Source organism: Strongylocentrotus purpuratus, unplaced genomic scaffold (assembly GCF_000002235.5).
Source record: "Strongylocentrotus purpuratus isolate Spur 01 unplaced genomic scaffold, Spur_5.0 spur5_contig_810, whole genome shotgun sequence".
Lineage (NCBI taxonomy): Eukaryota > Metazoa > Echinodermata > Echinoidea > Camarodonta > Strongylocentrotidae > Strongylocentrotus > Strongylocentrotus purpuratus.
This window is the reverse complement of record NW_022145514.1, coordinates 578,617-602,311: the sequence shown is the minus strand read 5'-3', so window position 1 is coordinate 602,311 and position 23,695 is coordinate 578,617. Positions and strand designations below refer to the sequence as shown.

Genomic DNA, 23,695 nt, shown 5'->3' with positions numbered 1-23,695 from the left:
GTATAAACATTAGGCCTATTATTAAAGTTCGTTTATCTTAAAACTCCAGTGGACCAATGATTATTTTTAGTCTCACCTACAATGTGTCTTTGAATGCGATGGCAACGTTGATCTTTTAGGCCATGTTCTAATGAAGAAAATGTGAATGTGGATGCGATCAGTCACACATATAGAGTGGAAAACATTGATATTGATTTCCCCAGAGTGCAATACCCAATACCTTTAGTTGCAAGCAATTTCAAGATGTTGCCTCCCATCAACTTCGTTATGCTTTTTATCCCTTTGTCTGTCTTGTATTTATTTCCATAGTGTTGAAAACTGGAGTTCAAAAGTTAAAGTTGTTTGTTCAAAATTTGAATTAGGAGAAATGGTGTATGTGTGGAATAAGGAGCAAAGCTATATAACTGACTTAAAAGTTGATGAATGATATATGAAGAAAAAAGTTTGCATGAATTTGATCTTGGAGAATCAAAGTACCAACATGTTAGGAGTGATAATCCTAGAAGGAATATAACATTTTAGAATATGTAATTAAATATTATTGGGAAAGTTATATAGTTTATGTATCTTGAAAAATGTCATGGGGAAAATGTGTATATGAAATCCTGCTTGGAAATAACATTTCTAAATGTATATCCAATATAAAGAGTCACTACATCTTGGTGTTAATTCAGAGAGATGGAGAGAGAGAGAGAGAAATTTGAATTTGAAAAAAAAAAAAAAAGAGATAGAGAGAGAATGGAGGAGAGAGTGAGAAAGATAAACACGGAAAGAGAGAGAGGGGGGTTTGGAGAATAAAATATTTAGCATTTCGGAATAGGTAGGCTAAAGTAAGTGAGAAGTGAGAGGGGGGATATGATGATTGGTCAGTAATTTGATGACAATTTTGTCTGTTCAAGTGACAGACATAGGGAGAGGGGGGGGGGGTAATACAGAAAGAGGTAAATAGAAACATGAATAGAAAGAAACAAGAGAATGTGAAACCGAGGGTGGACAGATATCGTCATTGAATTTGGGGTGAAATAGTGAACAAGAATGAATGAATGATACGAAATAGAAAGGAACAAACAAAGAGATAATGGAGGTTAGCCAGATAGACGGAGAGAGAAACAGAAACAGAGATGGGGAGGGCAAAGGGCAGAGTATAAAGCAAGTAAAGTGATGACATGAAAACTGAGGTTTTATAATTAATTTCATTAAAGTGACATAGGAGGCATGCATGAAAGAGGGAAATGAAATAGAAAGATACAAATAGATAATAGAGAAAAGGGTCAAGAAAGAGGGTGAGAGAAAGAGGAGGGCAGAGAAAAGAGGAATGATTTAATGAGAGCAGTGAATGTCCATCATTCAATTAAATGTGTCCTGTAAGAATAGGAGCAAGAATCCACACCATCCTGCCTCTAGAGAGTCAAAGGCCATCAAATTGAAATTGTTTGTTCACTGACTTTTCTCCCCATTGTGAGCAACCCATATATACTGAAAGGGCATTCTCACTAGTGTCAAACTACAAGAACTTGTCATGACTACGTTCACGTAATTCATTTCAGTTCAATTTGTCCATTACTTTTTAATTCAATTTTATTCACTTCAATTCACTTTGATTTGATTCTAGTCTAATTGAAGTTAAGTCAACGTGATTGAATTCAATCTAAGACATGCAGACATATTTAAGAGAGAACGCTAAAAGAAATATCATGTTGGAACTTAAAGTTTATCAGCAGTTTGTGGCATATGTTTATTTTAACTGAGTCTGTTAGTTGGATGCTGATGTTTAACTTTATATGGATATATTCTAATCTCCCCCCCCCCCCTGTGTATGATGTTATGCATAAAAGATTGAAATGCTCTCCAGATGAATCCCCTTCCCCCATTATCTATTTGAGTTTCAAATGAAAATGAAAATTTCATTGCAATTCATCTGTTTATCACCTGAAAGGTGTTCACTCTGTGTTAAAGTATGTTTTAAAACATCCTTCTAGCGCAAAAAACAGACACATTTCTGTGTTCTTTGGGACAATGTTTCTACTCTATTCTTGAGCCATACATTAGTGTAAATACATTTTGAGTGAAGTTCCCCATTTCATTTTAGGAGATTGTCCTTCATGTTAGATGCTGACTATAGGAGAACCTTTATATGGGTCTATCCAATCTCTTGGTCTATCCCCCTTTTCTGATGCTGCTACTGGTTTTGCATAGAAGTTCATCAGTAATTGTGTTGTACACATGGACTAATAACATAAAGCCGAATTATTCATGGTGTAATTTGATGCTCTTTTAGAATTTGCCCAGCCAACGGAATGAGGGAATTGTTATAATTTGATTTTTGTTGGCTCCCTGATGTAATTAGACTATTTTGAGGAAATAATTTTTGATAGAGGAGAAGAGAGAAAAGGATACAAAAATATAGAGAGAGGTTGAGAAAGAGATAAAGAGATAAAGAGAGAATAAGAGAAGGGGGGGGAGAGAGAGGTGGGAAATGCATGGATCAAATGAGGAGGGGTTGCAGAGGACAGAGAAAGTTGAACAAGTTTTAAAAACGCTCTTTAAATTAAATATAAATAAGAAAGATGAAAGAGAGGGCAGGACAGGGCAATTTTGATGAAAGCATAAATAAGAAATGATAAAAGGGAAAGTGCCGGTGAACTGTTAAGACAAAATATGAATAAGAAATGATGGGGGAAAGAGAGGGAGAGAGAAGAAGAGAGAGAGGGGGGGCATGAGAAGGAGAAAGAGAGAGAGAGAGAGAGAGAGAGAGAGAGAGAGAGAACGTGGAAAGCTAGAGAGAAACCCCCTTGATAACATTACTTATGTAATCAAGAGAGGGGGATTTGTGAAGAACAATGGATGAGTGCAATGGATAAGATCTAAATCTTAAAATAGGTATTAGAAAGGAAAAACACTTCTGACAGGGAAAGATTATCTATGAGAAGGATTTAGAATGATAAGTGGGAAATATTGACACTTATGAAACTATTGATACTTATGAAACTATTGATTTGAAATGAAAGACAAGATTAATAGATCAAAAGGATTCTAGAGAAATATAGGATAATATGAGACATGGATAGAACAAACTGTACTTTAAAAAGATATATTTATAAAAATTGATTGAGGAAAGAGAAAAAGAATTTTGGAGAAGATTTTATGGAAGAATCAAACTAATCTTAAAGAAAATATATGTGGTATGAAGTGGTACAAAATCACAATGGAAATAATTCATACTGTCTTATATAAATGAGAGGGAAGCCAAGTGACAACAAATGTTTAAAAGAAAATTTGTGAGAGGATTGAACTGCCAAATTTGGTGCAAATACATTTAGCAAGTAAATTTTCATTAAGCGATAAGTTTTGATTCTTCACTGCTGGCTGCTAAGAAATAAGAATGTGGAAACAACTACTGTTTCTGTTTTGTAAAAGTAGTTAACCAAGACCCCGTTCTCACTCACTTTGAAAGTGGTCTTAGTTAGACCGCTCCAGACCGCTCCAGAGGAACGGGTCTTGAGGAACGGTTTGCGAGCGTTCACACTCCGAGCAGTTTTTATGGCTCAAACCGCTCCACGAGTCAAAGTGGACTTGTTGCTATGGCAGCTCAGGTAGGCGGGTCAATTTTTTCGCGCGCGGAATACAAACCGTATGTACCGTACTACATGTTTCGCACGGAACGTCACTAGCTCACTTCCGCTCAAAGTACGCTTCCGTGCACATTGCACGTTAGAGCGCTCTGGAGCGCTCTTAATAAGACCCGCTCCTCAAGACCACCTCGGAAGGTGGACTTCTGGAGCGGTCCAGAAGTCCGCTTCCTGGACCACTTTGAGCGTTCTCACTCACCTAAGAACCGCTCCTGAGGAGCGGGTCTTAGTTAGAGCGCTCCAGAGCGCTCCAACGAAGTGAGTGAGAACGGGGTCCAATAGATCAGTAAGATTCAATTGTCATTGGATGCAGGTTTAACCCCAAACATGGGAGAAAATGCAAAAATGTCCAGACTACCTTCGTGGAAAGGTGACGATTATCAGAAATTGAGCATGTGAGAGTAGCTATCTCAGTTAGATGTTGACTTAGATGACCATACAGATGTCATTACACACTGAGTGCATGCAACTTAAGTGATGAGTGGATAATAGTGGGTGATAGTGGCCCGTGTCATGCTTCTACGGGGAAGAGCTTAAGTTCATATTGTTTGCATAATAGATCAAACATTCATTGACTACTTGAAGGGCAGACATATCAGTAGATGAACTGTCTGGATGACTTGTCAATGTATTCATAATTTGATTGATTTGTAAACTGCTTTTATCATAAGCATGTTTAGCAAAATAAAAAGCAGTGAACTTTAATGTTGTTGTGTATTTTAATACAATACAAATGAAAAACTGTAATCTCACTTCACACTGTAAGATGATAATCTTTAACCTCATCTGCTGCATAAAACATGAATCACAATCATGATATTACCACTCCAGAGTCCAAGGTCACTTAAAACCACTCTCACATTGCACTACAGAACGTCAAAGGAAACTTCAGATGACACATTTTAATGCTAGCACATTGAAAATCCAGCCTGGTCTTAAGAATGAAATAATAATAATAATAACATTGGATTCTTATATAGCGCTCGTATCGACCTTGCAAGGTCCTCAAGGCGCTCAAACATTACCCGGCTATGCTAGGCTGCCGATTTCGACGCTCACAGCATTTCAAGGAATTCCTTCCTACTGGTACCTATTTAACACCTGGGTGGAGAGTGGCAAATGTAGATCAATGTCTTGCCAAAGGACATTAGTGCCACCGCGGGACTCGAACCGCGGACCTTGTGATCGACAGTCCGGCGACGTATCTACTCATCCACGACACCTCTATGTATGTTTGTTGAAAAGATGAACATAATCTCACAATATTTCCATATCAATGTGGCTCTCTCCTTAATACTTTCATGACCTTGATTAGCACTTGGGACTGGGGGGGGGGGAGACATCAGGGGAGTTACCTCCAAATTGATTGACGAAGTTTCAGACGTGACTTTGCTTTCCTGCCGACGGAAGGCGACCACGTTCGTGTCATTTGAGTTGTTGCATTCCAAGATTGTCTGTTGGGAAATAAAAAGTGTCATCTCAAGTTTCCTCTGACATTCTGTAGTACAATGTCAGAGTGGTTTTTGCATGACCTTGGGAGAGTCAATATTGGGGTTGATGTTTTATTCAGCAGATGAGGTTAGGGATGATCATTTTTACATTGGCAAGTGAGATTAAAGTTTGTGGTGTGCCTTGAACTGTTCCAAAATGTTTTCAGAAACAAATGCGAGAGGATCAAGCAAGTGCTCATCATTAAGTGTTTTGATCCTTTTGATAATTTTGATCATGCATGTATGAAGCAAATAAACACAGCCATGGCCATTAATATCTGCAAGTATATTTCACATGGTGTTTGTTACTCCTATCCTAGCTCTATTCATATCACACAGGATTGATATTGCATCACAAGTATGTTTTAGCTTTGTTATCATTTGATTTTAAATTGAAACCGTCAATCTTCCTTGGTCATCTGTATTTGTCCCAATCGATATTCATTTTTCTTTCTCTCTTTTTCCAACCCCCTCTCTCTCTCTCTATTCTTTTTCTTTTCTATTTATTTTCTTTGTTCCTTAAATTTATGTAGTAATATCTTAATATCTTCTCTTTTTCTCATTCACTTGTAAAACCAGTGAACTTTCTACTTGCAGCTTTATTTGTTGTATGATTTGAATCTTCACGACTCTTTGAATATTCTCTCCATTTTCTCTACACTTCATCTTTGATCATTTATTTGATTGTACAGTGCATATTTGTTTGTGATATTGAACCGTTCTTTCTTCTCTCTTTCAGATTTCTCAGCCAAACTCGTCAACGGCCATGTTGCTAATGCTGGTCTCCTGGTCATCTTCTATCAAGGTTCCTGGGGTACAGTCTGCAACAACACCTGGACGATCACCGAAGCTCACATCGTCTGCAGGCAAATGGGCTACCCAGGTGCAGCACTGGCTTCACATTCAGAACTTGTCACTCCGCTGGACAAGGATACCTATCCAATCCTTTATGAGAACTTTCATTGTAGAGACAATAGCACCCACCTCTCCAATTGCCAATTTGAAGAGTACTCCATTGAACGTGGTTGTCAGAGCGTGCAGTTACTGTGTCAGCTTCCGCAGCCGACAGGTAAGAAAGAAAAATGCAGTATGTATGTTGAGAGTTGAGAAGGGTATTAAATCATATACTTTCATACAAAGTTAGTACCTCTCTAGCTCTAGCTCTAAACAAGCAATTTTGTACTGGAAGTGCCTTTTCTTACTACCCATATCGTAAGTACAAATTACTGTGTAGAATTTTTCTAAATTAAACTGGACGATCAGCCGATGCAGTGAGCTAAAGAGTATAAAGAGCTAAAATGCATCATGCTGATGAAAAATATTTTGATGTCATTAATTATGCTTCAGCGGTGAAATGAGTATAGATATTGAGAATACGCCTGGCTGGTATGGATGCCTAAACAACCAAAGAGTGTACAAATATTTGAGATAAAAACTCATCGTTCTTCCCACTTGATAAGATAATCTCATGATGCATTCATGCATGAGGAAATTTGTCTCGGGCAATATCCTCTAATGCCTCGTTGATGTCACATTTTCAGAGCCTGTGATGCGTGGCATATCTCGATGCAAGCATTTCCAGAAATGGGGCTACGCAAGAAATTATACTTGGCTAAACCTGAGAGCGCTAGAAATGGGGGCATCTAGAAAGTGAGTCAGTCAGTCATGCAAGACATGAGGTACACGCGTGGTATAAAAATCTACCAAAAGCCGCAAGTGAAAAGGGTGGGGTCAATATCCTTTGTGAAAATCATTACTTTGGCCATTGGTTGCTTTCTCTCCTTGAAGTGGATGTGGAGGTGAGGCAAAAAACCTAAAAGAAAAGTTTGATGGTTCATCAGTTTTCCTTCTCTTCCTGATAGAATATAGAGGGTGGCGAAACACTTTTTTTTTAAATAATAAAAAAATAGATACGCCATTGGATGCCTTTCTCCATGAAAGTGGAAGGGGGGGGGCAACACTCTAATGGCTGGATGAATATCACACTGTAAAGCAAATCACTTTGATCAGTTATTTGAAAATTGAAAAGTACGGTAAAAGAATCAGGTATTGATACAGGAATGCTTTACTCAAGGGAATTGTTATTTCATACTTACATTTTAATCCAAGTATCTGATTACTTTCAGTTAATATTCAAGAAAGCAATTAGGGAGCGATTCTGAAATTGATACTCATTCAGAAATTTACAGGTGCTTCATCGTGATTACTTGTACAAGTGAGAACAGCCCTGTAACAACACAATACTACTCCCTAGGAGCATCATTTTTGTGCGACCCAGATAAGGGAGACCAAAATAGATCTTGGTTTTTTGTGGGTTGAATGACCGAGGGACAGCCCGTGGAGAATGCATGAAAAATTAACAGGCATCTTTTATTTACACTCCATGGCACAAGCCCCATACCCTCACTGTTCAGGCCCTGTTCAGACTGAGGTAATTTTAACAAAACTTGCATAAAGAAGGAGTGTTCACACTGGTTAACAACATCGTATAAAGAAACGTTGTATGAGGTAGCTTAGGGAAATATAATGGCCCAAAAAGACGCCTCTAGAATACAAAATGCATAATACATGTAGTTTGTGTTGTTTGTTTTTTAAAAGGTTGTTGTTGTTTTTTACATACAAGTTAAGCTCACCGAGATGGTACATGTATGTACCAGCTCCATATCTTGACAATTTTGTGCTACCTTTTTGTGATAAAATTATGATTTCAATAATAATAATGATTTTGTTTTGCAAAACCATGTTTCATTATCCATTCAGGCTAGAATATATCGTCGCCCAATTGGGAGAAGGGCATTAGCGCACAAATGACTCAAAAAACTACTTTTTGAATTATTTGCATTTAAAGATTTGTTTTATATTTAAAGTGCTTTCTGTCCCAAAAATTGGTTTAAAACTTAAAAGACTAATAGAAATGTTATAGTAGAACACGGCCACAATTTTTTTCTCGGAAATAAGTCAGTTTTATAAAAGTTTGAGGCGATTTAGTGCTGACGCCCCTCTGCTTAGCGCTTCATTTTTTACCTAAAATTCAAGCTACCAGGTAGACGACGGTTTAGTTATGTGATTGATTAATTTGGGATGTCTGAACGGGGGGAGGGGGGATTAGATGGAGTTGTGGCTTCATGATGAAGGGGGGGGGGTGAAGCTGAGTGCAGTGATGAGCACTGATGTTTTACCCAAAGATCACTCAAGAATGGCCCTTATTTGTAGCTGGAGGTGTTTCTAAAGCGGTTTCAGTTGCTTGTGGTTTACATCTCTTTTCCATCTCGACTTGTCTCAAGAATATTGAAATTGAAACCAAACTGCTCACAGGTAGCTCCTTGAATGCAGAGTTCACACTGAGTTTACTTATCTATGTGCTCACTCACTTTTACACCAGTGCCTTGACTAGTCTACATGCTAGTTGCATTTACATGTTTTAATGCAGTTTCAATATATAAACTTGTGATATCCTTCGAATGACATAATATTAAAAAACTGGTTCAAGAATGATATTAAGTTGGGTCATTTTAGAAGAGAGATAATGCCTTTTTGGCAGTTCATCCTTTGCATGTGTAACTAAGACCCCTGTTACACATACGTCTGAAAGTGGACTGAGGCCGGCCCCGGAGTCGGCTCGACGTATGTGTAACACCAACTTTTTTCGAAAAGCCGGACTGAGGCCAGGTGGACTCAGTCCACCTCGGGATGTGGTTTGAGGCCGGCCTCAGTCCCGCAATCGGTATGTGTAACACCAAAAGTGGACTCGGGCCGGCTTATAAGCGGAAGTGACGTAACCTGTATTCTTTGTTTTTATCATTCTATCACTCTCTCTTTCTGTCTTTCCTTATGTTATTCTTTGTTTTTATCATTCTATCACTTTCTCTTTCTGTCTTTCCTTATGTGAAATGTTTTTATCATTCTATCCTTTTTTCTTTCTGTCTTTCCTTATGTTATTCTTTGTTTTTATCATTCTATCGCTTTCTCTTTCTGTCTTTCCTTATGTTATTCTTTGTTTCTTCCTTCTATAACCTTCTCTTTCTGTCTTTCCTTATGTTATTCTTTGTGTTTATCATTCTATCACTTTCTCTTTCTGTCTTTCCTTATGTTATTCTTTGTTTCTTCCTTCTTTCATCTTCTCTTATGTTATTCTTTGTTTTTATCATTCTATCACTCTCTTTTTCTGTCTTTCCTTATCTTATTCTTTGTTTTTATCATTCTATCACTTTCTCTTTCTGTCTTTCCTTATGTTATTCTTTGTTTCTCCCTTCTATTACCTTCTCTTATGTTATTCTTTGTTTTTATCATTCTATCACTTTCTCTTTCTGTCTTTCTGGAGTCCGCCCCAACATCAGCTCGTGAAAAGGCGACGTGAGGCCGGCCTATGTGTAGACGCAAAATTGCGGGCCCGAGATCATGTGTAACAGGGGTTTGGTGATCTCGAGGCGGCTTCAAATTGCCGGTGTGAGGCCGCCTCCGGGGCCCGCTTTAAAAGCCGACGCATGTGTAACAGGGGTCTAATATGTATTCATTTCTGGAAATCTTGCTCCATCATTCACATCTTTCCCCCCTATTAAAGTTTCCGTGGTAATGAGAAGCGATATGTAAGATATCTGCGGGGTGATTGTGTGGTTAGAATGTCCCCACGATTGGCTCACATGAGTTAACTTTGAATGACGTTGCGGTTTTCATTCCACAAAGGTATTTCACAATTAAAGGCACCCATGCTACAGTGTTCATTCTGAATATTGTTGTAAGGGCAGTAACGCCTAAAGGCCATGCATGTGACCATGTAATAATCCATGGGCCGTCATCCATGTCGGACATCTCAGAATCAGCATCTATCGCAAAACGGATCAGAAAAGCTTGAATAAAGCGTAATAATCCCCAGTAGCCTGCAGAGACAGCCGGCCGGGCAGTCACTGTTGACATTACACTTGTTGCCCAGCCAAGCTGTAACCAACGTTGCAATCATGTGACGGAAAGCCGCTAGCTAGACGTCCGGCAGGGTCCAGAGGGTCTGTTGGTCATTACGATTCGAAGACGAGAAGGTATAAACTCCCAGTTATTTGCAGAACCCAGTAATCAGAGGGAATCCTACAAGAATTCATTTCCATCTTGGAGTTTGTAGCACAGAAAGAAAGGTGTCTGCACTTTGATGGCTCGTTGCATTACTTCAAAATTAAGGGTGAAAAGGGCAGGGGGCTAAAGTGTCGTGAGATCTTGTGGATAACAGCTCTGCAAACCATCCCTTGACTTTTTCAACCTTCTCTTCCATGATGAAACTCTTGAAAAGCTTTTCTCTAACATGCTGGTTGTTTCCTTTTTAATAAAGCTGGAGAGGAGTTTGAAGAGTTTTAGCAATCAAACTCAAAAGTGTAATGCTGTCATTGGATGAGTTCTTTTTTTTGGGGGGGGGGGTGTAGTGTACTCTGAGATAAGATCATCAAGATTGAGATGGAAAAGAATACCTAAATGCTGGTATAACTTTTTCGTGACCAAACGCAATGAGGTAGAGAATGAAGTCAACTTGCAAAGTGATCAGGAGTTCTTTAGTTAAGATTGGCTATAGAAAGTGACTTCCCTCATCAAGATGATGATCTCTTTTTACACAATTCAGAATACACATTTTTGTTAAACTGTTATATATCTAGATTTCAATGAGGAATGATTAAATTGTGAGGGTTGTTTAGGCTCTCATGGAGACGGAGCAGGAACATATTCTCAGTTGCTATATGTTTAGACACCCTGCATAGAAGTTTTTCGATAAAACAGTTGATAGTAACATACATGTGCTGAAGTTAAAGCTTTGCTCTAGGGGTGTGAATTCTCATCATGACAGCAATCGCCATGGTAATGATATATTATGCTGGCATTCAGCGGAAATTGGTCACACTTCAAGATGAGCATCAGAAAACAATTGAGAAAAGGGGAGATGGAAAGAGAAAAGGGGAGACAGAGAGAGAAAAGCGGAGAGGATAAGAGAAAGGGTGTCTGGTGAGAAATGCTGTCGAGACAGAAATGATGGATGAGAAAGAAAGGGGGAACTGTAATAATGAGAAAAGGAGGGTGGAAAGAAGATAATTAGACCATTGGACAAGAAGACAAGAGGGAAACACAGGTATATTGAAAGAGAAGGAGAAATACATGAAACTAAAAGATAAATCAAAGTGAGGAGATGTGAAGAGGACTCCAATTTAGAAGGAGAGAAGCAGAGGGGAAGAAGAGAGAAAGGGGGAAGATGATAGAGAGGGAGAGAAAGAGTGAGGTGCAGAGAGAGAGGGGGGAGAGAGATGCAGAGAGAGAGGGGGAGAGAGATACAGAGAAAGAGAGAGAGAGAGAGATACAGAGAGAGGCAGAGAGAGGCAGAGAGATTCAAATGAGATAGAAGAGATCAAAACAGCAAATGAAAGACATGAGAATAGATTTCAATTCACATTAAAGAGAACAACTGAGAAAGGAGAGAGAGAACACAGGGTGAAAAATAGGTCTATTAAAGAAAGCCTACAATGAAATGATAAGACTAAAATGTAATTTTAGATTAAAGAGAAAAACAGAGGAATGAACAGTACATTTTTTTTTAAACCTGTGCAATTAAAGTGATTGGAAAATACAAAAAAATGATATGAAGGAAATTGGAGAGAATGCATTTGAAGTAGGGTAAAGATACATGTGATAATACAAAACAAGAGACTTGAAAAGAGTGATGTAAGAATGGGAGAGACGAGAAGAAAAAAGATGTGAAGAGAAGAAATAAAGAAAAAGGGTGGTAAGCAATGCGAATGTGAAAAGAAACATTTTTAAAGGTGGATCATGAGAGATTGAGACTGATACAGACAGACAGATAGATAGAGAAGAGGGAGGAGAGAGTGAGGGGGAGGAGAGTGAGGGGGAGGAGAGAGAGAGAGAGGGAAAGGGTGGGAGAGAGAGGGGTGGGAGGGAGAGAGAGAGAACAAGAGAGAGAGAGAGAACGAGCAAGCGAGTAATGTGTGAGGTAATCGTGTTAATTTTGACCTCACTGTCTGTTAGTTAGGAGACAAAGTTAGAAATGTCAAGCATTCATCTTCATCAACACTTCCCGCAGGATCTATATGATGTATCACTCTCACATTCAACGACAACTCTGTGCCCTAATGTGTGTGTGCCATCGCATGCTTCAGAGACCGATCTTTGATGAGAGAAAATACATGAAAGTCATTAAAATGCACAAATGCCACCTTGTGAATATCACGTAAATTGAACCATGGGGGATTGGAGCAAGAGGCACATTCAGTATCTTGTCAATTGTATCTGGGACAAACGGTCCTTGCGGTATCTTAACTTTGATTGATACACTACTTAACCATTTCATATTGATTTGGGGCACTTCAAGACATTCACTCTACAAGTAGTTGGAAATCCTTGTAATTCTTATTACGTGTGAAAAGTAAAGCGTGAGTGAAATAATGTGTAAGTATTTGTGTAAATCTTATAGTATATTGGTAATAAAATTTGTTATGTCTTTAGATTCACAATGATTTCTCTTCACAAGGAATTCCATACAATTCTAAATATACATTCCATTTGCAAGATATATATATAACTTTGCTCATTCAATTTGTTATGGAATATAAGATCCTAGTTTGTATGCATTTTAAGTAGCGTTGAAATATATTGCATGTATTGTGACATATCAGGGAACCACAATTTCATTAGCTATTTGGGCTGTCTTGTGGTCTTCCATTGCCATTTAGTTTTGTTATACCCTGTGAATATGTTTTATATTTTGTTTCACAAATGGTCAAAAATACATTTCATTTATTCATTTGTTAAAATCAAGCAAGGTTTATGCTATAATGTAAAAGATCAAGTCACAGACAGAACGTGTTTCATTGAGGGAAAGGGCATGTACAAAGGAAATTGATAAAAACCATTTGAATACTAGCATGTAATCCATTTAATTTCCTGTTTCTGATCTCAATAGAACATTCACTATGGAGGTGTCAATTTTTGTGCCATATGACTGATATGAAATGGTCTGTGATAGCCTCGAAAGTATTAATTGAATTTGGTTGGAAAGTGTGGATGTGAAAATCTATTCTCTGATAACACCATCAAAAATATTCAATGTTGCATTCAGTTAAGTGTGCTGTCCTGAAATTGCACCAATAAGCCCTAAACCAACAGTAAACAAAGATCTTATTTGCTTAGAAACTTATTATTAAGCGCTTTATAACGTATGTTACATATTATCATTATTATTAATATTATCATTATTATTATTGTGATTATCATTATTATTATCTAATGAAGATGTAGATGTAATTGTATGTTGTCCTTCTTCTGTTGTTAGTCTTCAAAGGGCTATGTAGCCTATGATGAACGGAGTGTTATCCCCTGAACCTAAGCCTGCATCAAGAACAGACGGGAGGAGCGCGCTTAGAAGGAGAGGAGCAGAGGGGAAGAAGAGAAAAAGGGGAAAGAGGATAGAGAGGGAGAGAAAGAGTGAGATGCAGAGAGAAAGAGAGAGATGCGGCGACAATTGCTTTTTGCATTTTTGGTCTGCTCAGCGCAGTACTCGAACCCACGCACGTGACGTATTAAAGTCATGAGAATGAGACAACGATCCGATTGCTTCACATCACCCCCTCAAATGTTTGTAACTGTAGTTTGTTTGTTTGTTTATTATTTCCTTTTTTAATAGAATTCTGGATCTGCCACTGAGCTTTATTGGATGATGGATTACATGTCAGTATTAATGATAATAATAACTTTCAAATTATTTGGCGCCTAAGAATTAACACCTAATTATCTATGCACTTTGCATTAAAAGAGAACGTTTTACAATCTACATTAACATATATACAAGAGAACAAATAACACCACTGATGAAGCGATGTCTGCAAGCACTTGCAGTAAGATACAGTTTTCTCCATGTTCAGGCCTAGGAAAATGCGATAACCCTAGTTCTACAAAGCTTAAGAGGTTTTCAGTGTAAGAATCAGAAGCTTTGTAATATTACCTTTGAAACTTATGAAGTAGCCATGTCCTAACTGTAAACACTGCCCACATGGCTATCCTGCGGACATAGCTGACACAGAAACAGGTATTAAACTGAACTGGATGATAGATAACATGACAGTATTAGGTCATCACCCGATCATGACTCTTAATGGTCATACAATGTCTCCAAGCAAATGTACTAGGATACAGTTTATCCCCTGTTCATACTTAAAAAACTACATGACTTTTTGGTCAATAACTCGGTTGCTATGGACGCTTATCCACTTCACCGGACATAACATTGTTTAGAAAAATGTTTGGAAACCTTTGTATATCAAAATAAAGGTTCAGGTATTATGTTAACAAAACTGAAGTAAATGGTCATGATTGACTGACCCTGTGAATGTTGTATTCTGTATAACAAGAAATTGTTATTATTTCCGCAAGTTGTCCAGATTTTCGAAAGTTTCATACATTGAAATAATAATATGGGAGTGTGATGTCTGATTTTATATAGATCAGAAGTTTTCTTTTACACCTATTAATTTAGAGGTACCATACTAAGAAGTAGGTCAGTGTTAAGGGAGAAAGTCATAAATTGTGCTAAGATACAAAGTAACACCGTATTACCTTGAATTATTGTGGATATTGAAGTACATGACTTGTGCAAGTAATAAAGTAGTTTGTTTGTTTTTGTTAATTGTTTATCAATTTCATGTTGTAATACTGAACATAGGCAAAGATATAATAGAAATTACCTGTTTAAACTATTTGATAGGCGAGTTAATGGTATATTGTTGAGTTGAGTTGAGTTTGAAGTTTATTATCCAAAACAAAAAGTACATCAATATAACAATCAAATGTGAATGATTAATTAACATTGAAATAATAAATGGGACCAGAAAATAGCATTTAATGCTAATCGTGTCTAGTACCACTAACACACAAAAAGAATCACAGCAATAAATGAGAATGTAATGAATAAATATGAATAATTATACAACACCTACGTGGATCCTTGTCATTTGATTGGACGATTGTTGGTCACATGATATTCAATAGATGGTATATTGCACGGTCGTGCATTTTTGGTTATATGCGCGTGCATTTTTGGTTATATGCAGACTGCGTACCTCTCTGCTGCATGTGCGCGCGCGTATCCCTGCGTGTATCTGCATGTAATTGAGAAGGCTTGACTCGAACTGTAATTTATCTTTATAAGGAGTAAAGCATAATTTGTTGATTAACGTTCTATTAGGTCTTCTTCGATGTTGTATAAAACAAATAATGAATGTTTTTCATTCGTTTAATAGTGCAAATATTTTCATTCGTTGAAAGATTAACGTTAATTCTATTCAACTCGGCTGACGCCTCGTTGAATAGAATGTTAATCTTTCAACTCATGAACATATTCGCACTATTGAACTCATAACCATTCATTATTTGTATACTATTGAATACATACTTAAGCTACAAACTATTCTACATCTAGGGTAAATGTGTTCTGTGCTTATATACAAAGCTTTGGTATTTTACACTAAATAAAAGATGAAGAATTATATAACATAATATTTACAAAAAGGAAAGGAGAAGATAAAGATCGAGAAGTGAAATGGTTTCTGGCGACCACTAGCCGACAAAAATCGGCTGAGAATTCATGTTTACATTAGGTGTTTGAAGGTACTTGAGCAATGTGGGTAGAGTGAGGTGCCGAAGTGGACATTACCATTCAAGGCCAAGGTGATGTTGGGTCGAGTGGACAGGAGAGAGAGCCTTGGGCAAGTGAAATGAAGATGACATTCTACTAGAGTACGTGCTATTATCATTGTTTGGGAAAGTTCCAGTGAAGCTGATGTTTGTTTGGTTGGAGGTTTTCGTTTCCTCGGTTTGGATCTTGGTGGTTACACAATTTCTAATAAACCCCACACAAACCTATGTTACATTGGGAGTGCTCTTTCTTCTGTCAATGTGACGCGTACTACCCCCCCCCCCCCCTTGGTGTTACTAGCCCTTTAAACAGCTGTCAACAATTTGCAAAAGTTTGATTTCATTTGACTTCACAAGTGTAAGAACTTTGCCCACCATCAAAACTAGGTTTTAATACAGAAGGAGTAAATATGCACAAATTATTATGATTTGCATGCCACATTTACACAACAACATTTTTGTAATACACTCATTGAATGGGTTTCTACTCAAAAATAGTTTCTTGATATACCGTTTTTCTCTCGTGTGAAAAGGCCCATTGTTGCATGTAGGAACCTGGCATCTATGTCTCTCGCAACTCAAAAACAGCCAGAAATTGGTCAGATTGTGTTTACATTCATGCTCTGCGGATAGGAATATGAGAGCTCTAATAGAATAAAAAGCAAGAAAAATGCTAGAATCAGGGTTATTGAGGACATTTTTAGACCTTTGTAGGTTTGATAGTGTGGATTACTACAATGATTTCCCAAGACAGACATGGCAGTGATATTGATGGTTACTGATTAGTGATACATTTGTTTTGCATGCTGCTGAGAGCTATCTTCCAGCAAGGCCAACATTGTGACTCCATGCATGCTAACCTGCCTTTGCCAAAGAGTTACACAGAATGGTAATTGACTCTGAATTGAACTGAAGGTAAAAAATTCCCCAAACATAGGTTTAAGGCTAAAGTAATAGATTGTTCACATTGAAAAGTAATTGAAGAAAGAATCTGCTCTTCCTGATGTGTTTGATAGTTATTATGAAAGTACTTAAATTGTAAACAAATCTCTTGTATCAAACTGCTAAAAGGCACATTGGAGAGTTCATACCAAAATAGAGAGTGGCTAATGCAGATTAATGTCTTGCCAAAGGATTTAAGTGGTGCTGCGGCAGGACTTGAACCATAAACCATGGGATCCACAGTCAAGTGACGCATCCACAGTCAAGTGACGCATCCACTAAACCATGACACCTCTACAAAATGAGCAGATTATGACAAAAATAAAGTAAAAAATTGAGAATTTGTTCGGCTGTTAAGTTCACATTGTTATATGATAACCCATTTGCCACATAATGTTCATCTGCACTGCTTCCAATTTCAAAAACAGGTTTGCCACTAGTGTGAGCTTGAAGGGTCAAAAGTAGGCCGACTGTCTATTCATACATTGCACCTAGGACTACCAAATTACTTTAGGAAACTGCTCTTTGAAGTTCATAGAAAAGGGAAAAGTCGCATACCTTCTGGAGAAAATGAATAATGTAATTCTTGCAGATAGATCTCCAAAGGTCTATTTAGGATTGAGGGGAAAAAAATCAATTGGATGGATATGAGTTTCTAGGAAATTTGCCTCACTATACCACATCCAATGCCTGATGTTGTTTTGTGATATGGAAGAGTTCTGTAGTTCTGCAGTGTGCTAGCTACCCTTGATTACATTAGAATATAAATTTAATTTTTATTTCAATTTACAAGTGGTATTTATGGAAAATATGGAACTCATGCTTTTCAGACTTTGTGATATGTATCTAGTGGTGCTGCAATATCCAACAATGGTTGTTCTGGGCTTTTTTCTGTCAAAGATTATAGGGTTAGTGTTAGGGTTGCTTCATGGGTTTACGGTATACTGTTAGGTATAATGTTTAGTCTGCTTGAAGCTAGGAATTCAGCTGTAGGACAGTGACCAAAGATGTATACATAGGAAGGGGGGAATGTTAAAAACTAGCACATAATATTAAAGGAAGATTTATGTGTCTGAACAATTGTATGGCCATGAATTTATGTTACTGCTTGTAATTTCATGTCATTGCATCAAACTAGAATGGATTCATGCTTGTCTGAGCTTCGTAAGGAGATCAAATGGAGATTAATGTTTCATGTGTCTAAGTCTACAGGTTAACATAAATATGGGGTTGATGACCTCCCAACATTATTCCATTAAGTTCATAATCTTGGAATCCTCCAGCAAGCTGGATTTCTAAAATGGCCGCCTGGTCGTTGTCCCATCGCCAAATTGCATGACATTACCAGTGCCAGTTTCTGCTGTCTTTTAGTTTGAGGCATGGGTGAAGAGCCAATTTTTGTTTTTCATCACTAGGGGATTTTTAAAGGTACTCATGAGAAACGCCAATAAAATACAGTTTATTTAAGAAATACCTGGGGTAATATGATATTAACCATTGATCGATCCAAGGGCTTAAGGGGCATGTAACCCATACTCCCTCCTCAAAAATAAGTAAATATTTACAATAATTCAACATACTTGCAGTTAAGTGCCCTCCTGCTGTTTGTATTATTGAATAATCCTTTTCTTTTTCTTACTTTTTTTTTGCCTTTTTTTAAAACATGGCTCCTGAATATTGAATACTTTTTAGTCTCTGAAAATATTGTATTGACAAAACCTTTCTAGCCCCCCCCCCCCCCCCCCTTCCTCTCAAAATTTGGGTCTGTGGGTACAAGGCACTATTTGAGAAGAAGGCAAACAGAGGCTCATATAACTCTGTAGAATGCCTTAGATCATCACAATTACAAGAAGGCAATCAAAATTACCAAATACTTCATCTTTTATGTGAGATTTTGATGTGTTGTGTATTCCTGAAGAATGCAAGAATGATCGATTTCAGGAGAAATCAAAGTCAGCAGCTTATTTCCTGGTCATTTTGCAACTATTATGATCTCATCAATCGTATCATTATGAAAGAGAAAAAGGGGCTTGAATAACTCATATACTGCGGTTGTGCCTGGGCCGACAGCAAAAATGAACTCTGAAGTAAAAAATTATATTTCTTCTATTTTAGTTTAATGGAACGTCAAAATTATGAGTGATGTATTCAGTTTGGTTCAACTACTTAAGATTAAGATTAAGATACCCTGAAGTACATGTAGATTGAGAGAAATCTTCTTGTACTTTATTTCTTACTGTCAAGATCAGTGATGTTTTGTTTTTTAGTGGTGGTAGTTAATGTCAGAGAGCATGACAAGATGTATCAATCAAAGAATTAGATTGCCTTCTTGAACCCTAGTACACCATGTGTCAGTAAAATAAAGTGAATCAACTGTATATATGCAATTGTTGGTCACCTTTATGATGTAATGCCCCTCCCCCCCTTTTTGTCTTCAAGTTTATATGTATTGATTACAGAAGTTTATGATTATCATTATTTGAGGGATCCAAAATCTACAAGCCCTGCTTCTCATATGAAGTGGATCCCTCCATTTCTACACTTTTTACTTTCAAAAAGAAGAAGCATAACTTACAGTAGAAATGTACATTCTCTTTTGTAATTCAATTAATCAATTTGCAAAATGCATTGCATTAATGTCTGTTGATTTTTTATGCCTCCGCCACCGAAGGTGGTGCCGGAGGCATCATGTTTTCGGGTTGTCCGTCCGTACGTCCGTCCGTACGTCCGTCCGTCCGTCCGTCCCGTTTGACCGTTATCACAATATCTCAAGAACCATTTAAGATTTAAACTTAAGACTCGGGAATAGTATTTATCACCATAGGAAGACGATCTGATTAGATTTTGGAGTACGTAGGTCAAAGGTCACAGGTCACAGAGGTCAACTTATGAAATTCCTTGTATTGAGTTTGTTAGCGCGATATCTCAAGAACCATTTGAGATTTAAACTTCAAACTTAAGGATAGTATGTATCACCATAGGAAGACGATCTGATTAGATTTTGGAGCACGTATGTCAAAGGTCAAGGGTCACAGAGGTCAACTTATGAAATTCCATACATTGAGATTGTTATCATGATATCTCAAGAACCACTGGAGATTTAAACTTCAAACTTAGTGATAGTGTGTATCACTATAGGAAAACAATCTGATTACATTTTGGAGCACGTAGGTCAAAGGTCAAGGGTCATAGAGGTCAACTTATGAAATTCCATACATTGAGATTGTTATCATGATATCTCAAGAACCACTGGAGATGTAAAAACTTCAAACTTAAGGATAGTATGTATCACCATAGGAAGACGATCTGATTAGATTTTGGAGCACGTAGGTCAAAGGTCAAGGGTCACAGAGGTCAACTTATGAAATTCCATACATTGAGATTGTTATCATAATATTTCAAGAACCACTGGAGATTTAAACTTCAAACTTAATGATAGTGTGTATCACCATAGGAAGACAATCTGATTAGATTTTGGAGCACGTAGGTCAAAGGTCAAAGGCCACAGCGCACATTATGAATGCAAAAACAGCTTGTGATCGCGTTATCTCAAGAACCGATTGATGGATTCATGCCAAAATTAGGTCATGTTTGTTACTTGCAGAGCCAATGAACTGAGTAGATTCTTGGTTCATAAGGTCAAAGGTCAAAGGTCATGGGCCCATTATGTATGCAAAAATAGCTTGTGAACGCATTCTCATTAGAACTGACAGATGGATTACTATTTAACTCAGAACATCTTGCAGAGCCAATGAACTGAGTAGATTTTATGGTCATGAGGTCAAAGATCAAAGGGTCATATATGTATATGAGAAATTGCTTGTAATCACAATATTCTGAGAACCTGTCAATGGATTACCATTGAACGTGAATTCAATTTTTTTTTTCTGTTTTGGTTTGTATAATTGCTCTATAACGGAGGCATCATTTTCGACTGCGCGCAGTCGAATTCCATCTAGTTTTATTGATCATTTCTTGTCATAATTGTTTATATTGATTCTCCTGTTGAAAATGGAAAAAAAATGAATCTGAAACTGAAGCTTTGTGGCCAATTTGAGGAGCATGCAGGCAAAGTTTGAGATCTATTGACAATACTTTGAATAGAATGATCGAATCCTGCCTTAGCAACCACTTGTATGACCCATTTCCCTAGAAATACCACTTTTTTCTGTTTGTTTGTTTCTCTTGATCATTCTCCTTCATCGAAACACAAACAACCGTACTCTGCATCTAGAGACCACCTTCTTGTAAAGAATGCTTTCACGATGTTTATGAAGTCTTTATATACAGGTTTCATAATGTATAATCATTTTTTTTGTAAACTCAGTAATTTTATGATAAAACTAAATTCACCTATTGCTCTGTTCAATTATCAAGATATAGTCTAGAATCATTTTCTTGGGACAGTCTGTACAAGACAGTTACTGTGTGGCCTTAGGGTTAGTTGGGCGGCCATGCTGCTGCCGATGTTCACCCAGATACTCATGATGAAGATGAGTACTCGTATTTTAGACATCTTTCATCAATTCTCATTAAATATGGGAGGAAATGGACACGTTCCATCTGACAGGACATTCATAATGGAGAAAAGGGACGAGGGTTGTCGTTTGGTGTCAGAGGCACTGATGATCAAATGCGCCAGCCTCGATCGTCCAATGGCCATACCAACCACATTGAATTGAAATGATTTGTACAATACAAGTCTAAATTGAATTCAAGTTTATATTTGATATCATGCAAGACAGTGGCGTGGAGTTTATGACCTGTCTTTTCTAGGAAAGGTTAACAAGTCTAAATGAAAACAAGAAAGAGGAAATTGGAAAAACTCTACATGATTCTAATCACATGCCAGAAACAAGGAGGTGGTTGTAAAGAAACTGAATTGAATGAAAATAAGTGGATAGCTTGTAGTTACAATAATACAATATATACCCACAAAAATCTTTGTGGATCTAAGTGAAAAAAAGCATGTACCATATATATGATACAAACTTTTGATAATAAAGAATGAAAATATGGAAAGGGAAGGGGAAAGAGAACATGATTTACATGTAAGGAAGTGGTTTTGTTTTGATAATCTAATATTCTATTACATAAAATAATGTCTATTGAATGGGGGATATGTTGCATATTGTATAATTAAGCAACAGTTTGTGTGTTCCATTGATTACGACAATACATAATTCATTGAATCATCTATTGTTTTTGCATTGATTAGAGGCAGTCACTGCAGAAGTGGATCAAACTACAGAGTTGTCTCATGAATTCTGTCATCCCCTTAGGAACCACCTAGTTACTCTATGCATTGGGTTAATATCTCTGTTTGGTTCTCGTTACAGACCCTCCTCTCTACTCATTACGGCTGCTCGGGGGTGAGAGACCAAGCGAGGGCAGACTTGAGGTCTTCGTCCATGGCATCTGGGGCACGGTTTGCGAGGATCGCTTCTCCAAGACGGCCGCCTACGTGGCCTGCCGCCAGCTGGGCTACCCCTTCGCGTTGACCTTCGTGCCCTCATCGTCGTTTGGCTCCGGATCAGGTCCAATAGTTCTTGATGATGTTCGTTGCACTGGGGATGAAAGGAGGTTGTGGGATTGCTACCACCGCAGTGCCTGGACGCATAACTGCAATAAGAAGACAGAGGTCATTGGTGTCCGCTGCAGCCAAGAGCCCTCCATGCGAGCGGGTGAGTAGCGAGCTGGAGGAAGGGGGAAGGCCAGGGATTAAAGGAAACCACTGTATGATCATCTTTTGAGAGACAGAAGGGTGTTATGATATTAGTTAGTGCTCTTTTGGATCTCAACAGTCACTTTGCTGGGTTTTAAGGTTCACAGCTCTTGAGTAGTATTCATTTCATTCAGGTTATCCTATTTTTTATTTTAATGTAGGAAATCTTAAAACATTACTTGTCCAAGAAGGATGTACTCTTTGGAGACAGAGAATAAATATTGGTCTCTATCGTGGAAAATTTAATTCTTTGAATTTTAAAGCAGTATCATGCAATGTATGGGTTTCACTATTTCTAATCAAATTCTTGGAAGTTTTGCACCAGCATAAAAACGCTATAATTCAGTGACACAACTTGTATCCCATCTTACATCTTATTTTGTGCTAGGTCAAGGCGTGAGATTGGTACCGACCAAAGTAGGTCTAGTGGAAATATTCTACGAGGGCATCTGGTGGAACATTTGTGCTGATCTGCAGTGGGACAAACGTGATGCCCTGGTGGCCTGTAGGCAACGTGGCTTCCTGTCTGGGTTGCCACGGCGACAGCCCTTCTGCCCATGGAGCAAGATGAACTGTCATTCCAAATTTGGTGAATTCAAGTGCAAAGGAACTGAGACCTCACTGGAAGAGTGTGATTTCTCAACGGAAGATTTCAATAGTCCATGGACGTGCCAGTATGGATTCGCTGCTGCAGAATGCTCTAACGATGAACCGGACGAGGATTGGTTTGCTGATCGAAGCAATTTAACAGACATACATTTGGATAACTCAACACTCATACCAATTATAAAGAAGAAAAAATTTGCAGGTAGGCTAAATATTTTTGGATATGAATTGAATTTATTTTTGGCTTAACTTTAGAATTCCCCTCCATGCATCAGCACAATAGATTATAGTTATGGTTAAGAGTTTGGGAAGGAATAGGGTCAGGGTTTGGGTTACTTGTGTGGTGGGATATTCGTCAGTTGATCCTCATTCTCCATTCTGATGGTTCCAACAGGGTCCCAAATACTGTTGTGTGTTTTTTGTCAGCTTTTTTGTCTCATGAACGGAGTGAAAATTGGCTTTTGTAATTTAAATGATAAAATTATATGACTGTCCTCGCAATGAATATATCTTAACCCATGGAATATGATATGATGTAGTGTGATATACGGCATATGATTCTAGGCCTCCGACTGGTAAAAACTGCAGGCATAAACTTTGCTACCGACTGCTGGGCAAGAGAGCAAAAAAAT

At 37.8% G+C, this 23,695-nt stretch overlaps 1 protein-coding gene across 1 annotated transcript in view; it reads left to right on the top strand.

The window, feature by feature from the left end:
• Window positions 1-23,695, top strand: part of LOC579151 (deleted in malignant brain tumors 1 protein) — a 38,528-nt gene that overhangs the window by 11,280 nt on the left and 3,553 nt on the right. Inside the window, exons 2-4 of the mRNA XM_030977884.1 lie at window positions 5,859-6,188; window positions 22,072-22,416; window positions 22,846-23,265. Coding sequence (XP_030833744.1) covers window positions 5,859-6,188; window positions 22,072-22,416; window positions 22,846-23,265 — 1,095 coding nt within the window. The remainder of the gene's footprint in view (window positions 1-5,858; window positions 6,189-22,071; window positions 22,417-22,845; window positions 23,266-23,695) is intronic.